The 23748-nt window shown below is 38.2% G+C and overlaps 2 protein-coding genes and 1 pseudogene across 2 annotated transcripts; 1 reads left to right on the top strand and 2 right to left on the bottom strand.

Annotated features, from left to right (window-relative positions):
- The first annotated feature begins 7112 nt into the window (after positions 1–7112).
- Positions 7113–9048, top strand: LOC110750320 (anthocyanidin 3-O-glucosyltransferase 5-like). Its single transcript, XM_021950623.2, has 2 exons — positions 7113–8149; positions 8238–9048. The coding sequence occupies exons 1-2, from the start codon at positions 7183–7185 to the stop codon at positions 8693–8695; spliced, it is 1425 nt and encodes a 474-aa protein (XP_021806315.1). The 5' UTR covers positions 7113–7182; the 3' UTR covers positions 8696–9048.
- Positions 9049–14219: 5171 nt separating this feature from the next.
- On the bottom strand, positions 14220–16004 carry LOC110750343 (aminopeptidase P1-like). Its single transcript, XM_021950652.2, has 5 exons — positions 15856–16004; positions 15639–15743; positions 15462–15533; positions 14901–15025; positions 14220–14568 (listed from the first exon to the last, which is right to left on the bottom strand). The coding sequence occupies exons 1-5, from the start codon at positions 15941–15943 to the stop codon at positions 14407–14409; spliced, it is 552 nt and encodes a 183-aa protein (XP_021806344.2). The 5' UTR covers positions 15944–16004; the 3' UTR covers positions 14220–14406.
- Positions 16005–18626: 2622 nt separating this feature from the next.
- LOC148292424 (uncharacterized) lies at positions 18627–19371 on the bottom strand (annotated as a pseudogene).
- Between the last annotated feature and the right edge of the window lie 4377 nt (positions 19372–23748).

The following is a 23748-nucleotide window of genomic DNA, read 5'->3' as shown; positions in this document are numbered from 1 at the left end:
CAGAATAGGTGTGGACACATCTGATGATGGCTGAGGGATCCGTGATGCAAGCTCGTCGCTCAATATGACTGGGATGGCCAGAAGTACACCACTGGCAAGGGCCGTCTAATCGGTCGAAGTAGTCTGATGATCCACAACATCCACCAAAGTGAGAAAATATAAATTTTCGAAAGGCTTTGGAATATGTAAAAAAAATAATGAAGTATGTGGGATTACCTGAAGAGTCTGACCATCTGTGGAATGGTCGACTGGGTCGAAGGGATCTAAGGTGTGATCCGGTAAAATTTGAACCTCCCCTCTAATTGTCGTTGGGTCAACCAAGGTGGTCTCAAGACTAAGAGAAATTACCTAAAACAGTTCAAAGTTTTAATAAAGGGACCGAGGGCAAGTTTGTTGTATAAAAAAAAAATTCAATGAAGTTGAGACTCCTAGATTACCTGATGATCGGGAATGTGGGATGAATCATCAATGACTCCGCAACCTCATGACTTCCTGATGGCTGGTTGACTTGTTGAGTCTCGGCCATGATAACATTTGGGTTGGTGGAAAGGTTGGCATCGATAATCTCAGCCTCAGAAGTAGCAGTCTGTCCACCAGCTTCAGCCCCAAATATGGGAATTCAAGATTCCAACATTTAAACCGCAAGTTGAGAAAATACCAAGATTAAAGTGGAAAATGTAGTGAGAATGAAACTTTCCGAAATGGCCGAAGAAGAAACGGCTGAGTGAGTGGCCATGGTCGAGTGAGTGGGGTTGGGTTGCTCTACTATCCTACTCAAGCCTATAAGGCCAAAGTCCAATCAAAGTTATTTATAAATAAATAAAAAATTTAAAAATTTAAAAAATTTAAAAAAAAAACTGTACCTGGGGGTAATGGGTTCCTCGGATCTTTCTCGGTCGAGCAAGGATGGTGTCATCAGCTGGTGGAATCTCAACATCATAGCCGGAGGAGTTCCGATCCTCTCCAACATTTGAAGAAAACATCGGAAATGTTGGCTTCTAAAAACATCCAAGATTAAATGGGAAATGGCCAGAAGTCCAACAAAAGTTGGCTTACCTTGGGTGGAGGGAAGTGGCCTCTTCTCACCCTGACTAGGATTGGAGTCGGCACTTGCCTCTTTTGTGGTTGCAAGAGGTGAAGATGTTAGTGGACTAATAGTCAAGACTAGCATATAAAATAAAAAGAGAAGACTAAAAGTTTACCTTGCTTAAAACTATAATAAGTCAAAGAGCAAGCGCAACCCCAGAAGATCCTCTCCATATGGACCTCAGAAGGTTGGGAAAACCAAGTGGCTGATATTTCCCCCACCAAGCCTTGAAAGATTCGGTAACGCCAAATTCGGGGTCACAGGTCTGGGAGTTGAAAACTTTGACCAGCTCACGATTAAAGTTTACCACGGAATTCACCTCTTCTACTTCCTTAAAAGATACTCTCCATGAGGAAAAATGGTTGTGGGAGTCAACCATGGGAGACGGTACACCCTGAATAAAACCCATCTGACGACCAACGGCAGCGGGATAGTAAACCTCACAGCCGCAAGGGTAATGGTTCCCTTTGTTCAATGCAAGGCCATAAGGAAGATCTCGACTGATTAAGATGCTTGCCTAAAGTTCCCGTCGTTCTTCCTTGGTCTCCAGTGTGGGGATGCTGGCAAGGTCCAAAGCCAAATAACCCGGGTAACGATGATCTAAGCACATGGATAAGTCACTGGGTGACCTCTGTGAGCATCTGTAGAAAAATTTAAAGCAATCCTCAGCATGATGTTTAGGCAGGGGAAGGCTAGCAATCGATTTTCCTAGAAGCGAGTCACCCCGGAATGTAACGTTGACTGGGCCCAACTCCGAGAAGTAAACTTGGAGCCACAGCTGAAAAAGCCAAATCGGGTTTGGGCAAAATAGTATCACGAAGGCATCTGTAAAGGTAGGCAAAAAATATGGGACCCAAGGCCACTGCTTGGCCATCTACAAGAGCTTCAGCCAAAGGTTGGACTTCTTTGGTGACTTGACTAGATTTTGAGCAAGTCAAGAATTTGCATAGCCACATCTGAAGAAAGGCTACATGTTCTGTGTAAGATACACCGTTTGTTGAACCTATCGGAGCTTCAGAGGATGAGCTGGTATAGCCAAAGTGGATCTTGATCTAGTTAGTGAAATTCTTGTTGGGCTTGTCATAGTCCGACTTCAAAAGGGGTTCCGGAAGGTCGGCCGCTGAATAAACAACACCATGTGGACGAAGGCCGGCGATAGCGGCCAGATCAAGTAGAGTGGGGGTCATCATCCCAAACCGTAACCTCATGTAGTTAACAGAGGATGACCAAAAACATAGGCCTGCGATGGTAAACGAACGATCACAAGGAAAGTCCTCAGAGGTGCAAAGAGCCAAGACATCATAGATCCCACTTTTTTGCCAAGAAGTCTTCAGTTTTGGCTCCAAAGCTTTGTACCAATCGTACTAACTTTTCTTAGGATCACCGTCGGCCACTGGATTGGGTTTCTTGGCTTTGGACTTTTTCTTAGCCACACAGTCAACCTCAGAAATTTTTGCATGGCCAACCCTTGAAAGGTCGAATAGCTTCCCAAGTTGATTTCCAATCGAACTCCATGGTGAAAGGCGGAGGATCATCACTTTGTTCGGCCCAAATCCTCACCACTTCATCTGGAGGTTGAAGTGGGTACAAAGGGCCAAGAACATATCTTGGGACATCACCTTGTAATTTGATGGCGTAAGCTTCCTCAGGTTGTTGATCACTTTCAGCCATGGCCTTCTTCAACTTGGCCAAGTGAGAGATGATGGACTTCAACTCTGGATCCATCCTACAAACACAAATATTATTTGAATCAAGAAAAATATAGTGGCAAAAAAGCAAAAATTTGCCAAGAACACGAAGAACATTCAAACATTCAAAAGTTTAAAAAATGAGCTTCCAATGGCCACCATTCATCAAAATCACAACAATATCAACCGGAAAAGAGTTCAACATACTTGAAAACTCGCAAAATAACGGGTTTGATGATGATTTGAATGGTTTTTGGCCTATCAAATGGTGAATCTAGGGAGCAAAGTTTAGGTTTGATGGGAGAGAGTTTTCTAAGAGCAATGGCAATGGAGTTTTGAGTATGGAGAAATGTTTGGAGCCAAATTGGTATTTATAATACCTAGGTTTTCTAACGGTTAGGAAGTTCAAAGGTCTCTAAAAAAATTGATTAGGGTATCTCCCTAAACATCAATTTAATTCAGATACCATAAATTGCCACAGTAAAGCAGGAAGTTGGAACATCTGGAGAAAACTAAAAAGACGTGAGGATTTTGATTCACTTACCCTTCCACCAATCAAAGGCCAAGGAATCAAGGGGGCAATGTTTGGATGTGGTCACCAAATTCAAGCCAAGTTAAAGTGTCACCACATTCCAGCCAAGTCAAGTGTCACCACATTCCAACCAAGTCAAGTGTCTCAACTCTAGAAGGTCTAGCCAAATAAAGAAAGAATAAATAGTCTTGGTTTGGGATAGATAACCAGCTATGAAAATCCAAGACTTTGGGTAGCCACCATCAGTTTTGGATATGAATTCATATATATATATATATATATATATATATATATATATATATATATTCCTCTTTCACTTGTAAAACAACTTTGTCGCTTAAGAAAATAATGGTAACTGTATAAAATCCTCCATTTTAATTTAAAAGCATCTCAAAACTTAAATTCTCTCCACCTAGGCGTACCCCCATTCTTGATCCGTCAATTCCGTTATTACCGTCAATTCCATTATTATTATGTCAATTCCAAATATCCCGTCAATTCCATATATCCGTCAATTCCATCTTCGCAGGCCTCAGAAACACAAAGTTAACCGAGCCGCGTTCGTCGTAGATCTCAGGAGACCATTAGTCCGCTTGAGCCGCATTCCTCACAGGTCTCAGGAGACCATTAGTTAGCCTAAGCCGCGTTCCTCACACCACACGGTTCAGGCATTCCCGAACTCGTGGGGCATTATTTATGAATGACAACTGTTTCAAGGCAACTGGGTACTCCTGTGGTGGGTTTGAAAACAAAATCATATCCGAAACTTATCACAGACTTTCCCTTTATTCCACAAATCTATTTTCCGACCTTTATATCAACTTTCCAATAAATTGATTCTCAACTGCACTTAAAATATATATACCATATTCTGATAATAACCAAGGTCCATGATTCATCTTCTTTAAACCACTAAGCATATAGATTTATATACACATATTAAATATTAAATACACACATGTACTCATATATTTAATTAAATTATTATTCACATCGAAATCCAATTATATAATAACTCATAAACATTCAGTCATCACATAACACTCAATCAAGTACTTTTATAATAATCATACTATTACTAATAATAGGTAATTAAATAACTAAATAAGTCGATCACTTCTAGAGATCACGTCGCCTCTAATAATGCACGATCTTCGAATATTAGAAACAACATCCATCCATCATCAAACATTTCATATTCAATGCATACTAATTCAATCGGTAGCAACCAAGCATTATCAACACAAAGTTCACTCACAAAAGCATAAATTCCCTAAAGACTCTAAAATAATTCAAATAACGGTCAAGGCTCGTTTACAAGATCATTCTAATTCTTCTTGAAGGGTGAAACTGCCACGGAAGACCCACGGTCAACTGAGGGGTCAAACTACCCAATCTTGGTCAACCGGGCCCGCGGGGCCCATGACCTCAAATTATCTATTTGAGAGTTCTTATAGGTTCTGCACATTTTAATAACCATAACCTATAAGTTTAGTCCAAATCGAACGGTCGGATTAATCACGATTGCTTAATCGGACAGTTCTCATTTAATTAAACTTTGAAATATTGAATTGGAATATCCGGGACTCCGATTCACGATCCGCGAAATCTTATACAATCCTAGGAGTGCCTGGATCAAAATATATCAAATTGGAAACGATCCAACGGTTCAAACATATCGAACCCGGATAACACACAATAGGTGAAATCTGTTCAATAGTCAAACGATATCCAAATTGAAATCCGAGCACACCTACGTGCTCGTGACAACCAGGGGATCGCATCGGGACACAATGCCCCTATGCTACAGTACCCATGCGCCGCCACACGCGCTAGCAGCGTGTGGGGGGTCAAAGCAATACCACTCGCCGGAAAATCTCAAAATTAAGGGCTAAGATTCCTACCCTAGGTTTATGACATCAATTGGAGCCACTTTTGTTCTTGGACCTACCCCGAAAAATGGCCGGAAGTGGCCGGAATTTCAATCCAAAAAGGGGCCAAACTTTGGGTTACAAATCGAGTTACCTACGCTAGGAATTCATCAAATCCTACACAACCATCAGCTAGAACACGAAAAATAGGTGAGAAACCATACCTCACTCGACTGGATTGGTGGCCGGAGGAGGGAGAATGACGGCGGCGAAATTTCGAACGAAAACTGGCCTTTCCTCTCGATTTTCCGGCGGCTGGAGCTGCCGTTGGCGGCGGGGGTGGCCTGGGTTGCGACGGTGGGACCTAGCCGGTCACTTTGGGTCTAGTCCCGGCTAGAGTGGAGGTCAGTGGTGGCAGTTCTGGTGGAGGGAGGGTGCGGCGGTGAGAAAAATCGAAGGGTGGGGCTTTGTCGTAGAGAGAGAGAGAGAGAGAGAGAGAGAGAAAAATTATGATTTTTCCCCTCAACGTATTTTGATTGTATTTTCTTCAATACAACTCGGACTTGAGCCCACTACGTGTCCACGGACTCGTTTCGACGTGCTCTATGCATTGGTACAATCGGAAATCCCAAATTCCTTCCTGAACTTAAAATGACCTTTTTGTCCCTTTAATATTAATTAATATTTTAATTTTCAAAAACCTTAATTAATTCAAAACATATTCCTATTATTATTTATTTCAATTTATTTTCTCATTTAAATTTATTTCCTCTTATTTTAATTATTTAATCTTCCCCGAATAAAAAGTCAACTCTTAAATCATTTAAATATTCCCAGGGTAAAATTGTCTTTTCTTGAATAATTTAATATTTAACTATGAATTTAGGACCGGATTATTACATAGTTTTTGTGTTGTAATAAGTGCATCAACTTTTTTTGAGTTTGGTGTATGTTTGTAATTTCTACTTGTAGTATCTCCTTGTGAGAGTTTAAAGGTTACAATTGTAGGTTTGTGCATTCAGGTTGATGTTGGCTTTTCCAGACTTTTGGTGTTTATGTCAAAATTTATTTAGCCTTGTGTGGCTATAAACGGAGGTATACTAGTGTATGAGCTTGATGTTGTCGTTAGACCCCTCCATATTTGTATGCTTCGTGGTTAGTGTATTTGTATTGGCACTTCAGGCTATTGTAATTGTATTGATGTTGGCGACCTTTAGGCCTAAATTATGAACACAATCTTTCGACTTTTAAGAAAGAAAAAAATAATAATAACACACATATATAAGCTATTGTGAATAAACATGCGACAGATGTAAGCTATTAATTTGTTCCCTATTACACAGACCAATGGATTATGAGGAATGGGAGATTTTGGCTACGCAAAGCACCATGTGATCAACAAGAAGACGGCCAAGTTAAAGTCATTAAATTATATATCCTGTCCTCATAATTATTATTATTGTTTGAAAAGGCCATTTTAATTATCGTGGTGAAATGGATCTATTGCCATATTCTTTAGAGACTAGTCGCTTTCTTTGCCGTCCCCAAATTTGGCTCCAGAACGTCCTTGCCGAAAAATCTCGCCATCTGCCAAGTTCCAAGTTTTGCAATTTATTTGACACTAATCATCATCTTTGCTCCTTTTTAATAATTCACATGAATATTATATCAAGATTGCTATCAATTATCATTCTTAATTAGATTATCATCTACTTCCCCTTACCAAAAAAAAAAAAAAAATTAAAAATCATTTAGTTCTATTCATTCATCATCTTCATTACTAGCTCATCATCGTTTATTGATTTAATTTAATTACAATATCTGATATATTGCCAATTTATAAAATAAATTTAAATAAATTGATACTCGAAATTGTAAGTCCCTTCCACTACTTAAAGCCCAGCATAAGCTACACTTTCCCTCAAAAAGCAAAAGTCTAAGCCATTGCTCTATTTGTTCTTGGACACATATCTGCCTCCTCTTTCAGTGACATATACGATCACCATGATCTCAAAGCCACATGCTGCCATCCTCTGCAGCCCTGGCATGGGCCATCTCATCCCTGTCATTGAGCTCGCAAAACGACTTGTCAACCACCACAACGTCACCGTAACCATCTTCGTTGTGCAGTCGAATACTTCCAAGGTCGAATCCGAGCTCCTCAAGGCAGCCACGAGCCAGAAATTCTGTGACATCATTGAACTCCCACTGCCGGAAATTTCCGGCCTCCTTCACCCCGACGCCAGTGTCGTTACGAAACTCTCAGTCATGATGCGAGAAATACGACCTGCTTTTCGGTCGGCAATTCTGGCCAAGGACTCTCCTCGTCCCACCATCCTTATCGTGGACCTCTTTGGCACTGAATCTCTCCCCATTGGCGACGAGCTTGGGGTTCCCAAGTACGTTTACATTGCTAGCAATGCATGGTTCTTAGCATTGACTGTCTACGTGCCAATTCTTGATAAGGAAGTGGAAGGAGAGTACGTGGATCAGATTGAACCGCTGAGGATCCCGGGTTGCAGTCTGGTTCAGCCTGAAGAAGTGTGTGACCCGATGCTGAACCGGGCCGACCAACAGTATTTGGAATACGTACGGATTGGGGGTGAAATGCCAAGGAGTGATGGAATTTTGCTCAATATCTGGAAGGATTTGCAGCCCAAAATATTGGATGCATTCAAAGATGAGAGCCTCTTGGGTGGAGTGCTTAAGGTGCCGGTTTATCCTATTGGACCTTTGACGAGAGCGGTCCAATCACCCGGTCCAACCGGTTTAAGGGACGGACACTTGTTTAATTGGCTAGACAAGCAACCCAGTGAATCTGTGATATTTGTGTCATTAGGCAGTGCGGGAACTTTGTCCTACGAGCAAATGACAGAGATGGCGTGGGGTTTGGAGCTGAGCCAACAAAGATTCATTTGGGTTGTTCGACCACCCACCTCAAAATGCGCAGATGCTGCTTTTTTCACTTTAGGTCATCTCTAATTTTGTAAATATATCATCAACTATTTTATATGCTCATATTTTCATGAACATTGACACTCAATACCTTACTTCATCAGGACAAGGAGATGATGACCCATCGAGCTATTTGCCCGAAGGGTTCTTGACCCGAACCCGAGAGATTGGGTTGGTTGTTCCTATTTGGGCTCCCCAAGTGGACATCTTAAGCCATCCATCAATAGGAGGGTTTTTCTCACACTGCGGCTGGAATTCAACCCTAGAGAGCATCATCAATGGAGTGCCGATGATCGTGTGGCCTCTCTACGCAGAGCAGAGGATGAACGCCACGTTGTTGAGTGATGAGCTTGGCGTGGCCTTGAGGTCTAAAGTTCCTCCATGGAAGGGAGTGGTTGAAAGGGAGGAGATAAAGAGAATGGTGAGAAAGATAATGGTGGAGGAAGATGGTTTTGCAATAAGGGGTAAGGTCAACGAGCTAAAACTGAGTGCAGCCAAAGCTTTGAGCCAAGGTGGTTCTTCATATAATGCACTGTCTGAAGTGGCAAGTAAAACTAAATGAGCATTAATTATGCTTGTGATGGAGGATGAGATATGGGTTAATTCTAGTGGGAAATATTAAATAAATAAAGTGGCTCGAAGTTGGAAGGAAATCATGTAAGAGAGGAAAATTTCGATTAAGTATCAATTATGGTGCTAGGAAAAGAAGGAAGACGTATCATTGAAATTTTCGGATTGCTTTTGCAAGTTTGAAGCACTATGGATTGTTGCAAGATTTATATTATATTATATTTTATATTTCAAGAGTAAGTATATTTTATTATATTTTAGTTAAGTTTAAGGAATATTCTGGAACTTAGGTTTTCTATGATTTTAGTGTTTCTTTGGTTTTCTATTGAAGCCAACTCATGATGTTGTATTTATCAGTTTATTCATATTATTAATAAAATTCAGAGACTTTTCTCTATTTACTGGTGGATTATAGATCATTGATGGATTTCGGCCTTGTTATTTTGGAATTATCGTTCGATTTCCCTTTACATGTGCTTCCGTGATGCGTCACACTTGTTGTTTTTATTATCTACAGTAATATTATTTCGATGGATCCAATAATGTGTCTCTCTTGATTCTATGCAAATGGAGTGAAAAAATAATTCGTACTGCACAAGTTGATGACTGGTTTGGTTAGCGTGTTATGGTTGTCGTTAATTTATGTTCTGTACTCTTGTTTCTGGTGAGGAAGAATTGTTCTTTTCTTCAATATCAGCATTTTGTAGCTTTGTAGCAAATACAACAAAAGTCCGGGAAGAGTTTCTGGTAAGCGTGAGCATGACATGAGATGGTAAAGTCCGGGAAGAGTTTCTTGTAAGCTTGAGCAGATACACCCACTCACTCACGTAGCATATATTCCATTGCCAAAATGAATATGTAAAGAAATTTTCTTTTGTCCTATGGTTCATGGACCCGTTGTAATGTGTGCTTTTTTGCTCACCACTTTAACTATAGGTGTATCCTCACCACCATCCTCAATGCTTGACACGTGTCCATAAATATAACCATAGTTAACTTTTGCTTTGTATTTATGGAATCATGATTACACTTATGGACACGTGTCAAATATTGAGGAGAGTGATTAGGGTACACCTATAGTTAAAGTGGTGAGCAAAAATGCTCCCGCTATAATGTAGTTTTGTGAGACCCACACAGACAGACAACTGAATAAGCGATGGAGCCTGGAGGAGCCTGGAGCAATTGGATAAGTCTCTACATCTTGTAAAATTATTTATAATATCCTGTTAAGCTACTTTTCTTTGTTTCATGGGTGGGCCCTCCACAATTATAATTTGATGCAACTTAATTGCTAATATCAGTATCACTGATGCATCATTTTACTAATATTTTATTTCTCCAGAAAGTGATGTTACACTGAAATAATTAATAATTACGAAAGTGAATTTGATCTTCGAAATTTGTCTTGAGTATACCAAGTCAAGTAGGCTTTGATCATTTGGATAAACACAAACACATTCAAATTAGACAACCAGTTCATAATAGTAGTCATTAATCAGACAAATTAGGTGGTGTAGAAAAGAACGAAGAAAATATGTTCAATTTAATATGGAAAAAATCAACAACAGTCATGGTTTTAAGCACGGTCCACTTTGATGCCTTTCGTTTTACGTTTCTCCAAATTACTTAATTAATTGAGAAGGCATAATGCATTGAGAAGACATATGGGACCTGACAAGATTATTATGCCTCCTCCCTACTTTGGTCCAATTTAGGATTGTTATCACTTTCTAAAAAAAAAATTGATTATATTGTGCTTTGAAAATAACCTACTGTAAAGTAAAGCTGTTTCATATTTGGTAAATAATATTCTTAAAGTGTTGTTAGTATAAAAAACAGTGTCAAAACGGTTTGGTAAATTTTAATATAAAATTATTGTAACTATGAATAATGACTCAAATGAACATAATGTTGAAAGTGTTATGTGCTAACCATGTGGTAATGGTGATGGGTGCCGGAAAAGGAGGAGAGGGTATAGAACGGAAGGACCCAAAACCTCAATTTGACTAATAAGAAACCCTCTGACGGTCTAAAACTATAGAAGGGCTCATTACTACATATCCAGCTCGCATTTGGATTTGGACTGGATTATTACTTGATTTCTTTTGGTCGCTTTACACAAACCCTAGAATATTCCTTTGATAAAAAAGAAGAAGATAAAAACCCTAGAATATCCTTAGCTTTTTGTAGGAAACCAAAAGGCAATCTTCTTATTTCTTAATTATCTTTATTTCTTAATATCCTTATAATATTATTACCCTTATGCTTCCGTGATGCGTCACACTTGTTGTTTTTATTATCTACAGTAATATTATTTTGATGGATCCAATAATGTGTCTCTCTTGATTCTATGCAAATTAAGTGAAAAAATAATTCGTACTGCACAAGTTGATGACTGGTTTGGTTAGCGTGTTATGGTTGTTGTTAATTTATGTTCTGTACTCTTGTTACAGGTTTACCAACCCATTATTTTATATATATTTTTTCTTAAAAAACTTATCTTACTCCATACAGATGAATCAATATTTCCAATCTGAAAGCAACACCATCATATTCAAGCCGACCCAATGAATGATATGTTTCTAAAAGCTAGTGATCATACTTTATCCTTTTGTTTTAATTCAGTCCTCAAAATATAACCATTAGCTCGAACTTCTCTCTTCTTTTTTTTTTGGTTCTTTCGTGTAGGACTAGTACAGCCCAACCTTTGTCGAAATTTAAGAGTATATGATTGAATAGAAGCAAATTTTAGTGTTTAAATAGTATTTTCTCACCTACGTAATAATATGAAGAGCAAAATTTTACTCTCCCCAGCCGCAGTTCTTTAAGTGACGAGGAAAAGAAATCAAATTTTTAATTAAATGACGACGAACCTGTTGAAATTGCTCAAAGGATTATTTTTCATCTCACAAATAAATGCTACAGCTACTATGATAAATTAAAGACAAAATTAAAATTGATCATAATTCTATAAACATGTAACATCCCATCCCAAATTATAAATTTTATTTTCGAAATTTTAACATGATTTGATGGTTTTGCTCCTAGGGTTTTTAAGTGGGTTAGGGTTCACATTTTGTTTGGGACTAGTTTTGAATTTTTTTCTCTTTTCGCTCCATTGCATAGAGCTTAAGCTCTCGAGTATGTAGACACATAGTTGACCTGAATTGGAGTTAAAACGGAAGTGTAGTGGCCCAATGGGCTGGAGCACATTTTTCTTCTCTCTCCCCTCTCTCGCACAACACAGTAATCCGCCACATGTACAAGATTCGTTACGGATTCCAAAGGAGAATATGGGGTTAGTCTTGTCAAAACAAGAAGACAAAAATTTAGCATATTTTTTTGTCCTCTTTCACCTAGAGCTTCTCCCTTTCCAGAGTTAGGAAGAGGGAGTGAGTATTCTTACACACACACACACTACCAAGATAGTTCGAACTTGAGACCTCTAATTTGTAAGTCAAAGCTCTTTTCACCTAAAACTTCTCCCCTATTCACCTTTTCCGATCCTCATACAAACAATTTTATTGGCAACGGAGAAATAAAAATGGAACAAAGTTACCTTTCTTCACCATCACCATTAGTTGATTATGCCATATGATGCAAGAACAACAACAACAGACAAAGAATTTTTACCCGCTAATTTTTTAAAGTCAGCTTTATCCCTTTATACTTCTATACATTTTAGTACATAGAAACACCAAAATGATTGATTACTATGATAAGATGTTTCAATGGGTGCTACTATTGGAAACCAAGAGCTGCTGACTTTTAATTCTAGTACACTGAAAATGAAACAAGTGCCAACCACAAAAGCAAGTCCAAAAGCCAATCTATTTGGAACAATAAACTCAATGGAACATGCATATAGTAAATTTGGCTTACATCCTTCAAATTCAATTTGCCGTAACTATAACTCTTCACTTTTTGTTCCTATAAATAATACCCAATTTGTATAAGTAAAAACCCATGACTATGATCCAACTCAGCAAGTTACCTAATTAAGCATAAAATCTGATTTATTGTACTTTTCAGATTCCAAAAATACCCTCAACTAAGCCATTATTGCATTTTGTATATTAATGTAGGAATCAATATGGAAACAGTTTTTAATTGGATTGTATATAATGACAGACATTGAATTTGGAAAGATCTCCAAATGGTTGTAATGGATGTAGAAATTAATTTGGAAACATTTTTTTAAATTTAACAATAAATACAGATTTAGGTAATCGGTTTGTTTAATAAAAATGTTTATGTTATTTTCTTTTTATGAATTATACATGACTAATAATCTACTTTATAATTTTTTATGAATAATACTGTACATACTAATTATGTTGAAAAAATAATGTACCTATTACTTGTTCTATGAAAAATAACTAATAACTTTTTATTGTTTGTTTTATGAAAAATATAATTTACCTAGTATGAATAGTGTACCTATTTTTAATTTATAAAAAGTGTACATAATTATATATTCCAATATACCTACATTATACGACATCCAATATACCTACATTAATTTTAATGTACTTACGATTAGGATTTAGGTATTATATCTCATCCAATATACCTACCATTTGAATAATATACCTACTAAGAAAATATGTGTAGGTAAATTACCTACATTATACGACATCCAATATACCTACATTAATTTTAATATACCTACATTATATGTAATTATGGTTTAAAAACCTTTTCTGGAAAATTTATAAAACTATTTCTCACTCAATCCTTAAATCATGTTATCATTTCCTTTTCTACCTTCCAAGCCATTCACACTTAATCATAAACAAAATTTTATAAAAACATTTGAAATCAAACTTTATGCTTGGAAAGTAAAAGCCATAAGTAATTCATTCATGATGAATTAATAAAACTTTTACTACATAAAATTCATTTATAAAACAAAAGTCCACTAACTGGCCGTCCGAGCTAGCCTGACCCTTCGAGGGTCCTTCCTGCGGGTTCAATAAAACCCTAGTATCTATTTAAGCAATTAAAACATTTAATTAATAAAATAGCTCAATTACAAATATTTAATCAAAACCCTGATCCCCGGCCTTAAAAGTGCATGTACGTAACTTAAGAAGGTTCCTAGGCCCATTTTCAACAATTCTGACAGGTGGAATGGTATGAAAAGACCCGAAGTTAAATAAGCGATTAAATTTCTATATTGGTCATTCCAATCCCCCGTGAGGTCCACAACCTCCGATTAATAATCCGAGAGTTCCTATAGGTTCAACACAATTTACTGAACATGCCTAGCAAGTTTGGGGTGGTAGTGGTGACAACGATGATTCCAAATTCATATGTTATTGATCAGTGACACCATATGGCAATGTGGACCTTCACACCCAATAATTACTTAATCAATGGTGTGCCGCCGCACTAATGGTGTCCTGTCGTAGATTGAATAATTCATCTAGTAAATGTTCTTTTTTTTTTCTTTTCCATTTCTGCAAATAATAAACATTCAGTTTTGAATGTTCTCTCATTATATTCCAGAGAAATTCAGCAATGTAAAGTAGGAATGCATTATTGAATACTTTTATGTTAAAAAACAACGACGGTAGCAAGTTACTAATTAAATCTTGAAAATCATAAAACCCTAGTGACTGCTGATCTTGAGACTACATACAGTGTGCAATTTTTATTCATTTTCGAGTCGATATGCACATTTAGAAAGCTCACAAGCTCTCACGCACTTAAGGGTTCAGTGGCTTTCTTCAGCCATGCCTTCTCAGATTCATCCACGTATGGGGCCAGAATATCCCTGCATTTCGAATGGTAGGTGTTGAGCCATTCCAACTCTTCAGGTGCTAAAAGACTCAAGTCGATCAACTTTCTCTGATATGGTGCCTGGACAGATTATGAAACATCAAATACAGAGGGATTAGCTCAACCTTCAATCTCTCTCTGGAAAATTTGCTTAAACAATATCAAGTTGAAAAGATCAAGTGGGTCTAGGAAAAGGGTTGTTATAATCGTAAATGCCGGGCAGTGTGCGCAGCATCAAGAACACAACTAACAAATTAAGCATTAAAAACAGGGCAAGACAGATACTGTCATTGTGAACTACAAGGCCCCATTCAGAAACAACCACAATGGCAATCACTTCAAGCTAACGTAGCTATATTATGCGCTCCAATTGCAAGCTAATTTAGCTATTCGATAGAGAACAACAAGCTTACCCATGTTATGTGCTCAAATTGCAAGTAACCCTTGTCACCAAAGTTGAATTTTGTATCAGCTTCGTTGATTATAAGCACGTTCTCCAATCTTATTCCAAAATTCCCATCCTCGTAATATCCAGGTTCTGAAAAGTGCAGTTTTACAGTCAGTCACTGTAAATGGTAACTACAAGTCAAATAGTCCCATTCAAGAAGCTCCTCCTAATAATTTACAGTCATGACTACCCGAAACAATTTATAGATCAAGCATGCCCTAAAAATGCATGAGTAATAAAGTTGTTGACTCAAAGAGCTATGCATAAAGAGCAATAAGTTCAAAAACCAAGAACACTAGCACAGATTCTAAAGGAAACAAGAAAGGCAAGGTCTACCCAGTGTTTGTCTGAAAACACAATGCATGAGCTACAAGATAAGATAAAGTTTAGATAGAGTCCAAAAAACAAAAGAAAAAGGATGACCCAAATGGCTATCCTCTAGTATGAGGGATTACTGCTTTGTTGAGTTTGAAAAAGTCATTATACAAGTGTAACAAAAAAAAAATATGTACATGGTGATACTAACCATCTGTTACAGTCATGGAAGCTTGCAGTGGGACATTTCGAGCATGCGGTCTGAAACTAATTAAATGTGGTCCTGCTCAACCAGTACAAATGGAAGGAAGAAATGAAAATTCATTCATTAGCTCAGATTAAACTATACATTAGAGATGAAGGATGAGCAGTTGTAGTTCCTATATACCTTCATGAACATTTAGATAAGACCCAATCCCATGACCAGTGCCATGTCGATAATCAAGACCACTCTTCCACAAAGGAACTCGAGCAAGAATGTCAAGTGCATGACCTGTAAAAAGTAAGCAGATTTAAATGTATTTCAGTTCAGACAAATTTAGAAAACTACACATGAAACATCTCATTTAAATGTGAAAGAAATAAAAAGACAAAAGAATGAATACCATTGGTTCCATTAGGAAATCGGGCATTCCCGAGAGCTATATGACCCTTGAGAACCTGCACAAAATGCAGTACATCAAGCAACTTCATAAGACCATAACATGAGGATTGGCTTGAAGGGACTTGGGAATAACAGTCTACATATGTAGACAGTAAAGGATTCAACCATTGTGAACCTAAATTCATTCAACCATATATATATATATATATATATATATGGGGTGTGTGTTTGACAATCCAAAGTGAGCTGGAGTGGTCAAAAAGTTGTTTTGGATTCATGACTTGAGATCGGACGTATTAAATAGTATTCTTACAAAAAGAAGTGATATTGAAATATCAAAAGTCATATTTACAACCAAATGGCTATTTGGCCAACAAGACTTGATTGCCCATAGTCTGGGCATCCATGCAAATATATGTTGAATGTTGGGGAGGCATTACAGCCTGGTAGATTGGAGACATGAATGAAGGCCAACTTAGTGGCCTATGAACCCTATATATATATATGGTAATATTGACTTCTTAACGTATAATTATTTTGTCATATATATATATATATATACATATATTAATATTGAAAACTAAGGAGTCATGTAGACCTTGGCCAAGTTTCTTGGATAGATTCATTGGAATTCCAAGCCACCCAACATCGGTGGATTATGTTCAATCAAAATTAGAGACTTCGGAAGCCACATCGTCTCACCAGATGTTAAGCCCAAGCCACCAGATGTCGAGCCCGACCCACAGAAGTAGGCCCAAAACCTCCGGATGTGTTCACACACGTGACGAGATCCATTCAAGGAAACCAATCAAAGAGAGTGATGTCAACCTGGAACATTCCTAAGGAGGAGAGAATCAAGTGATCAGATTTGCAATCCAATGATCCCATTCGAATCAATCCCGTGAATTTAGGAAGCCACACAAGGAAAGATTTTGAACGAAGTTGACCTTTGGCCATTTAATGGCCAGCCCATGGGCTAACAAATGCCCCTATATAAACTACATCAGACAAAGAGCGAAAGACCCCGACATCAGACACAAAAACCTACTTTTTGTCTTTCAATTTTCTATCCCTAGACTAGGTTTTAATTTTCCAAGCAAGTAGACTAGATCAGTTTTTCACTTTCGTTAGTGTAAGTTTAATTTCTTGCATTTTCCTTTACCTTGTTTTAAGATTCAAGCTTATCGTTTTATTTTTAATTGTTATCGAATTCTCTTTAAGTTTAATTTAATTTCAGATTGCTTTATTTTATTGTCTTTATTATTTATATCGTTCTTATTTCGTTCTTCGTTTAATTTACGTTTATCTATTGCTTTGATTTACTTTATTGCACTTTAATTCATGTTTTAAGTTCAATCGCATCTTTTAATTTAATTTGCATCATTATCATTAAAATCTCAAAATATACTAAAATACCCATACAAAACCTAACCATCCTCGACCCCGAGGAAGTGAAAGGACCTAGGCCAAGAGGAGGTTCCTCGCTTGGCAAATCAATAGGCTGGTTAGAAGTCAAAAGCGCGAACATAACAATCCAACTCTTTCCATTCAAGCCAATCAGTGGCTTGGTGGTGGCACGCCTACGCAATCCAAGAGAAGAAGGACCAAAAGTTCCTTCCAACGGCCACCTTGGCCGAAAAGAAGGAAACAGGAAGCCCTGAGCTATTTAGCGTGGCATTTATCGTATTCTTGAATGTACAGTTGTTCCTCTCCACAACACTATTTTGTTGCGGCATATAAGGAGCGGTTGTTTTGTTAATAATGCCATGAAAAGCACAAAATTCAGAAAAAGTAGAATACTAATACTCTCCTCCTCTATCTGATCTTAAAATCTTTATTTTCTTGTTGAGCTGATTCTCAACCTTAGCTTTATATGTCTTAAACACATTCAAAGCTTCATCTTTGCTGTGAAGTACATACACATAGCAAAAATTACTGCAATCATCTACGAATGTCATGTAATAATTTGTATCTCCACATGTAGGAGTTGATCTAAAATCACATAAGTCGTTATGAACTAAACCAAGCACTTCATTAGACCTTCCATGTGCATATTTGAATGTTTGACTAGCAAACTTAGATTCAGTGCATATTTCACACTTAACACCAACACTTATATCACATTTAGGAATCAAACCTAAGTTAACCATTTTGGGCAATGCCCTACAATTCACATGTCCTAATCGAGCGTGCCAAATATTAGAATAATCAACAAAGTAAGCAGGAGCCTTATTTATATTATTATTGAATGAATTAGCAAGTACATTGAGTTTGAACAATCCTTCAGCAAGATATCCCTTCCCAACGAACATTCCCCCTTTGGTAAAAACAAATTTGTCTGACTCAAATACAAGTTTGAATCCTTTTTTGCTCAAGATTGGTCAAGAAACTAAGTTTTTCCTAATTTCTAGAATATGCAGCACATTAAGGAGAATTAATTCCTTCCCATAAGTAAATTTCATAACCACACTCCCCCTTCCAACTAAAGCAGACTCAGAAGCATTTTCCATGAACAATTTTTCTGCATCTTCAACCTGTTGATAAGTAGAAAACGAGTTTTTATTACCACAGATGTATCTGGTTGCTCCTGTGTCAATCCACCAGTCACTAGTATCTGAAACCACATTGGTTTCAAACACTACAGCAGCAAGCATATCTTCAGTGACATTGATCTGATTCTGGTTTCTGTTGCTAGGGTTGAAGTTTGCAGGATTCATGGTCCCTTCTATGATGACACTCATGTGCCTAGTGTCCAGCTTTACCACAGACCCATCAACTTCCTTTGATTCGTTTAAAGTCTTTGCCTTTTGCTCTATGAAAATTCTTGTTAAACTTCTTAGACTTCTGAGAGTTTCCTTTTGGGTTCAAAGAATTGCCTTCCATAATGTTTGTTTTGGCTTCCATTAAAACCACTCCAGCCTTCTCACTATTTATTTTATCTTCCTCTATTCTCAACCTTACAATTAGATCCTCCATTGTCATCTCCTTTCTCTTATGTTTGAGATAGCATTTGAAATCTTTCCAAAGAGGTGACATGAAATGACTCATTGATCTTCATGCCTTTTACAATTATATCATGTATAATTTTATGAAGATCCTCTACTTGAATGACAACGGCTTTGGAATCTACCATTTTGGAGTCCAAGAATTTACCTACAACAAATTTCTTAGAACATGCGCCTTCAGTTTTATATTTTCTTTCCAAGGATTCTCAAAGTTCTTTGGCAGTTTTAGACACTGCATACACATCATACAATGTATCATCAAGAGCTTTCAAGATATAATTTCTACATAGAAACTCGCTATGCTTCCAAGCATCTATTGCACTCAGTTTTTCTGCAGGTATTGCATCTCCTTTTAACTTAGGAGCATCTTCAGTCACAATGTGTGCCAGATTTAATGTTGTTAGATAAAATAACATTTTATGTTGCCATCGTTTGAAGTCTCTCTCTTAGAACTTTTCTAGTTTCTTGGTATTAGAGGATTTTCCAGAGTTCACATTGCTTGATTGTTCCATTAAAATTTTGTCTGTAATTGTTAGAGAACAATCAATTTAAAGAATATTTGATAACATATTTTAAATACAGCTTAAATTATTCCAAGAGAAGTGTAATACGAATCAAATTATAAATGAAAAAAATTATAATGTGCATATAAAATAAGAAAACGAAGTAAACTAACTGATAGAGGCTTGCAAATGCAATGTCCACAGACAGAATTTCGGCCTTACACCCATGCCTTGTAGTTCTTCGAGTGTCTGTCCCCACCAGAGGCGGATCCACCATGGGGTCAATGGGGTCAGACGACCCCATGGCAGATCTGGAGTTTAGTGTTAGGGACTGGTTTTTGCCCTTGGAAGCCATGGAAATGACCCCATGGAGAAGAAGAAGCTTCGGTGGCTGGGGTTCTTTTCAATTTTTTTATTTTTAAAAACTGCCTTGCAAAACGACGTCGTTTTGGGCAATGCAATTTTTTTAAAAAGATCTAGCCAAAACGACGTCGTTTTGGTCTAGGACTTTTATAAAAATAAAATAAAAACGGGCTGCAACTTCTTAATTAACAGCAAACAGACCCTCCAAACTCCAAATTTTCATATTTCTCCTCCCTAACCCCAATCTCCCCAAGACCTCTACCACCATCTCCTCCCTTGCCACCGCCACCAAGGGTGCTAGCTGCCGTTCACCACCAGCCATTCCCGTTGCCGCCACTATTTTTGTGAAAGTTTACAATTCAATTCAAGTAAGTTCTAATTTCTAAACCCTAAGCCTCAATTCAAATAAATGAAACCTCGTCGTGGACAATTGTAACTTGTAATATTATTTTTGACATTAATTATGAGTGAAAGTACTATCGTTTCATTTTCAATATTTTTTTCATCTTAAAAAATTATTTGGTAGTTTACACTATGACCCCATAAGTGGTCATTCCTGCATCCGCCACTGGTCCCCACGATACAACTATCAATAATTCAAAATCCATGCACTTGGATTTTGAACTCTGGCAAACTATATTTGTTCTTTCTATCTCAAATAGTGGGTGATAATTCAGTGCCTACTTCTATAATAGGGTTGGCTATTTAAAAACATCTAGATAAGCTGTAAAAGGATAAGTTTAATCTGATTTTCGAATTTTAAAACGAAAATTCGAATTTAATCATCTAAGCCCAAGAGCCCACACTAAGTCAAATTTCTGCCAGTTTTGTCTCGAGACCAAATATGCAGAAATGTAAGGGCTCAAATTTCTGCCAAATTTATCATGAGACAAAATATGTAGAAATATGAGGGCTTGAGTTTCTGCCCGTTTTGTCTCGAGACCAAAACTACAAAAAAATGCTCTTATTCAACATCGACCTTTCTCTCCCTCTTTGCCCCTCTCTCCCATTGCTGACCCACCCCCATATCTACTGGTTTGTCAGTTCGGTTTGTCTCCCGAAGCTAGTTTTCAAAGTCGTCGTTTCTTTGGAGAAGAACCCTACTGTTAGGGACCCGTCGGAGTAAGAATATTCATAACGACACAGGCTCTGGAGCCAGGTGCGGTTTTACATACTCGAGCTGTGTTGGGAGACGTGTGTGCATGCAGAATCGTAGCAATGGTAGGGTGAGAATGTGGAGTGCTACAATATGAATACGGGTTTTCAATATGTTCAAATATTTATTCTTCTCCATAAGGAGGTATATATATGAGTTTACAGAGTGCTTTACAAGGAATGAGATTTAATCAGGGATTAGGAAAGTATCTCCTAATTATACACAGATTTGTCAACTAAATGGAATGGGAAAGTAAATCCCTTAATTAATCAAGGAAATAAATCTCCTTGATTAATTAGGAGACTCACGTCAACACTCCTCCTCAAGTTGGTGCATATACGTCACCAATGCCCAACTTGGTAAGTGAGTCATAAAACACCCTGCTACAAACAACTTTGGTTAAGATATCAGCTAATTGATCTTCTGATTTTACGAATGGTAGGCGGATGATCTTCTTCTCAATTTTTTCTTTGATAAAATGTCTATCCACCTCAACATGTTTGGTTCGATCATGTTGAACTGGATTATGGGCAATATCAATAGCTGACTTGTTGTCACAATGCAACTCCATTGGCTTTTCTGGCTTGAAACCCAATTCTGTCAAGAGTCTTCTGATCCATAGCAATTCACAAACTCCATGAGCCATTCCTCGATACTTTGCTTCTGCACTAGACCGAGAAACCACATTTTATTTTTTACTCCGCCAAGTGACTAGATTACCTCCCACGAAGGTGAAGTAACCTGAAGTAGAGCGTCTGTCAGTAATGGATCCAGCCCAATCAGCATCTGTATATCCCACAACTTCAAGATCTCTATTCTTTGAGAACATTAATCCTTTTCCAGGGGCTAACTTTAAATACCTTAAGATTCGATCAACTGCATTCCTATGAGACACACTGGGTGAATGCATAAACTGACTAACCACACTCACAGCATATGCAATATCTGGTCTTGTGTGGGCTAAATATATTAACCTTCCAACAAGGCGTTGGTACTGTTCCTTATTGGTTGGTTCTTGATCCATACCTTCACACAATTTGTGATTCATCTCGATTGGTGCGTCAGCAGGTTTACATCCAAGCAATCCTGTTTCAGCAAGTAGATCCAATACATACTTCCTCTGTGACAGAAATATACCATTTGCGGACCTTGCTACTTCAATTCCAAGAAAGTACTTCAGATCACCTAAATCCTTCATCTCAAATTCCTGAGACAAATACTTCTGCAGTTTCAATTGCTCTCCTATGTCGTTTCCGGTCACAACTATGTCATCCACATAAACAATCAGTGCGGTAAGCTTCTTTCCATCACGCTTCAAGAAAAAAGTATGATCCGAATTACTCTGTGTATATCCAAAAAAACTTTATGGATTTAGTGAATCTACCAAACCATGCCCTGGGAGACTGCTTTAATCCATACAATGACTTTTTGAGCTTGCAAACTTGATTCCCCTTGTCACGAGTGAAGTTACATCCTGGTGGTAAATCCATATATACTTCTTCTTCCAGGTCTCCAGGTAAGAATGCATTCTTTACATCAAACTGATGTAATGGCCAATCAAGATTTGCTGCTAGAGACAGGAGGACTCTGATAGTTTTGATCTTGGCTACTGGGGCAAAGGTTTCTTGGTAGTCTATCCCATATCTCTGTGTGTATCCCTTTGCCACCAATCTAGCTTTATATCTTTCAATAGATCCATCTGCCTTGAGTTTCACAGTATAGATCCACCTGCATCCCACTGTCTTCTTAGATCCACCTGCATCCCACTATCTTCTTTCCATGAGGTAATGGCACGAGTTCCCATGTGTCATTCTTCTGGAGAGCTCGCATTTCTTCATTCATGGCTTCTTTCCATTTTGGATCTTCTAGTGCTTCAGTTACACTGTTGGGAATAGGTATGTCAGCTAATTGTTTCACAAAGTGTACCCGTGACGCAAATAATCTGGTGAGGGATACATAATTGTTGATAGGATATTTCCCTTTTGCATTAAGATCTGCTTCATAGTGAATTGGGGGTTTACACGATTGTTCCTTTTTGGAATCTGATATGTAGGCTCTGCGCCTTCTGAAATGCAATCAGTTATTTCATTAATGTTATTAGTTTCAGGTAGAGAAGTTACCTGAATGACGTCCTCAGCAGATGATTGGTGTGGTGCTGGAGCTAAAGAATTCTTCGAAGCAGGCACAAACTCTTCAATTCTCTCCTCCTGAGTGTGATGGCTGGAATCGGACTGAAGCGGAACAATTTCAGAAAAAACTGGGGGGAGCGACCGATCGTGAGGGTCAGGCGACCGGTCGGTGTCAGGCAGAGTCGTAGGCGTGCGTTGCAACGTGCGTGGGCAGAGTCGTTGGCGTGCGGGGCGACCGATAGTTAGAGACATGCGACCGGTCGCTTTCAGGTTGGCGTGCGGGGCGACCGGTCGTTAGAGACATGCGACCGGTCGCTCGCATCTGGCGACCGGTCGTTTTTGGGCAGAGTCATTTTCGACCGGTCGTTAGCACCTGGCGACCGGTCGTTTTCGTCGGGCGACCGGTCGCTAGAGGTCTGCGACCGGTCGCTAGAGGTCTGCGACTGGTCGTTCTGAGTCTGGAACGAATCTGGAAAAACTGCTGAAGTAAAAAATTCAGAAATTTGAGAAGGATCCTCATGTGCATCCGAAAAATAGCTCTCTTGTTCCCGGAACGCAACATCCATAGAAGTATACCCAATGAACACACACTTTCTGACTTGGAGGATGATAACACCAGTAACCTTTCTGATGAGGTGCATACCCAATGAACACACACTTGTCAGCACAGGGATCTAATTTGCTGCGTTGGTGATCATGTAAGTGGACAAAGACCACACAACCAAATATGCGGGGTTC

This window comes from Prunus avium, chromosome 8 (assembly GCF_965620075.1).
Source record: "Prunus avium chromosome 8, drPruAviu1.hap1.1, whole genome shotgun sequence".
NCBI lineage: Eukaryota > Viridiplantae > Streptophyta > Magnoliopsida > Rosales > Rosaceae > Prunus > Prunus avium.
The sequence above is the reverse complement of the archived record's forward strand: the minus strand, read 5'-3'. Positions and strand labels throughout refer to the sequence as shown.

Bases quoted from the DNA above. Each gene is read 5' to 3' on its own strand.
- LOC110750320 (XM_021950623.2), top strand. From the start codon at position 7,183: ATGATCTCAAAGCCACATGCTGCCATCCTCTGCAGCCCTGGCATGGGC. The intron at 8,150-8,237 runs GTCATCTCTAAT...TTACTTCATCAG, and splicing joins TGCTGCTTTTTTCACTTTAG to GACAAGGAGATGATGACCCA.
- LOC110750343 (XM_021950652.2), bottom strand. From the start codon at position 15,943: ATGAAGTTGCTTGATGTACTGCATTTTGTGCAGGTTCTCAAGGGTCAT. The intron at 15,534-15,638 runs GTATATAGGAAC...CTGGTTGAGCAG, and splicing joins TTATCTAAATGTTCATGAAG to GACCACATTTAATTAGTTTC. The intron at 15,026-15,461 runs GTTAGTATCACC...TGCACTTTTCAG, and splicing joins TTCCATGACTGTAACAGATG to AACCTGGATATTACGAGGAT.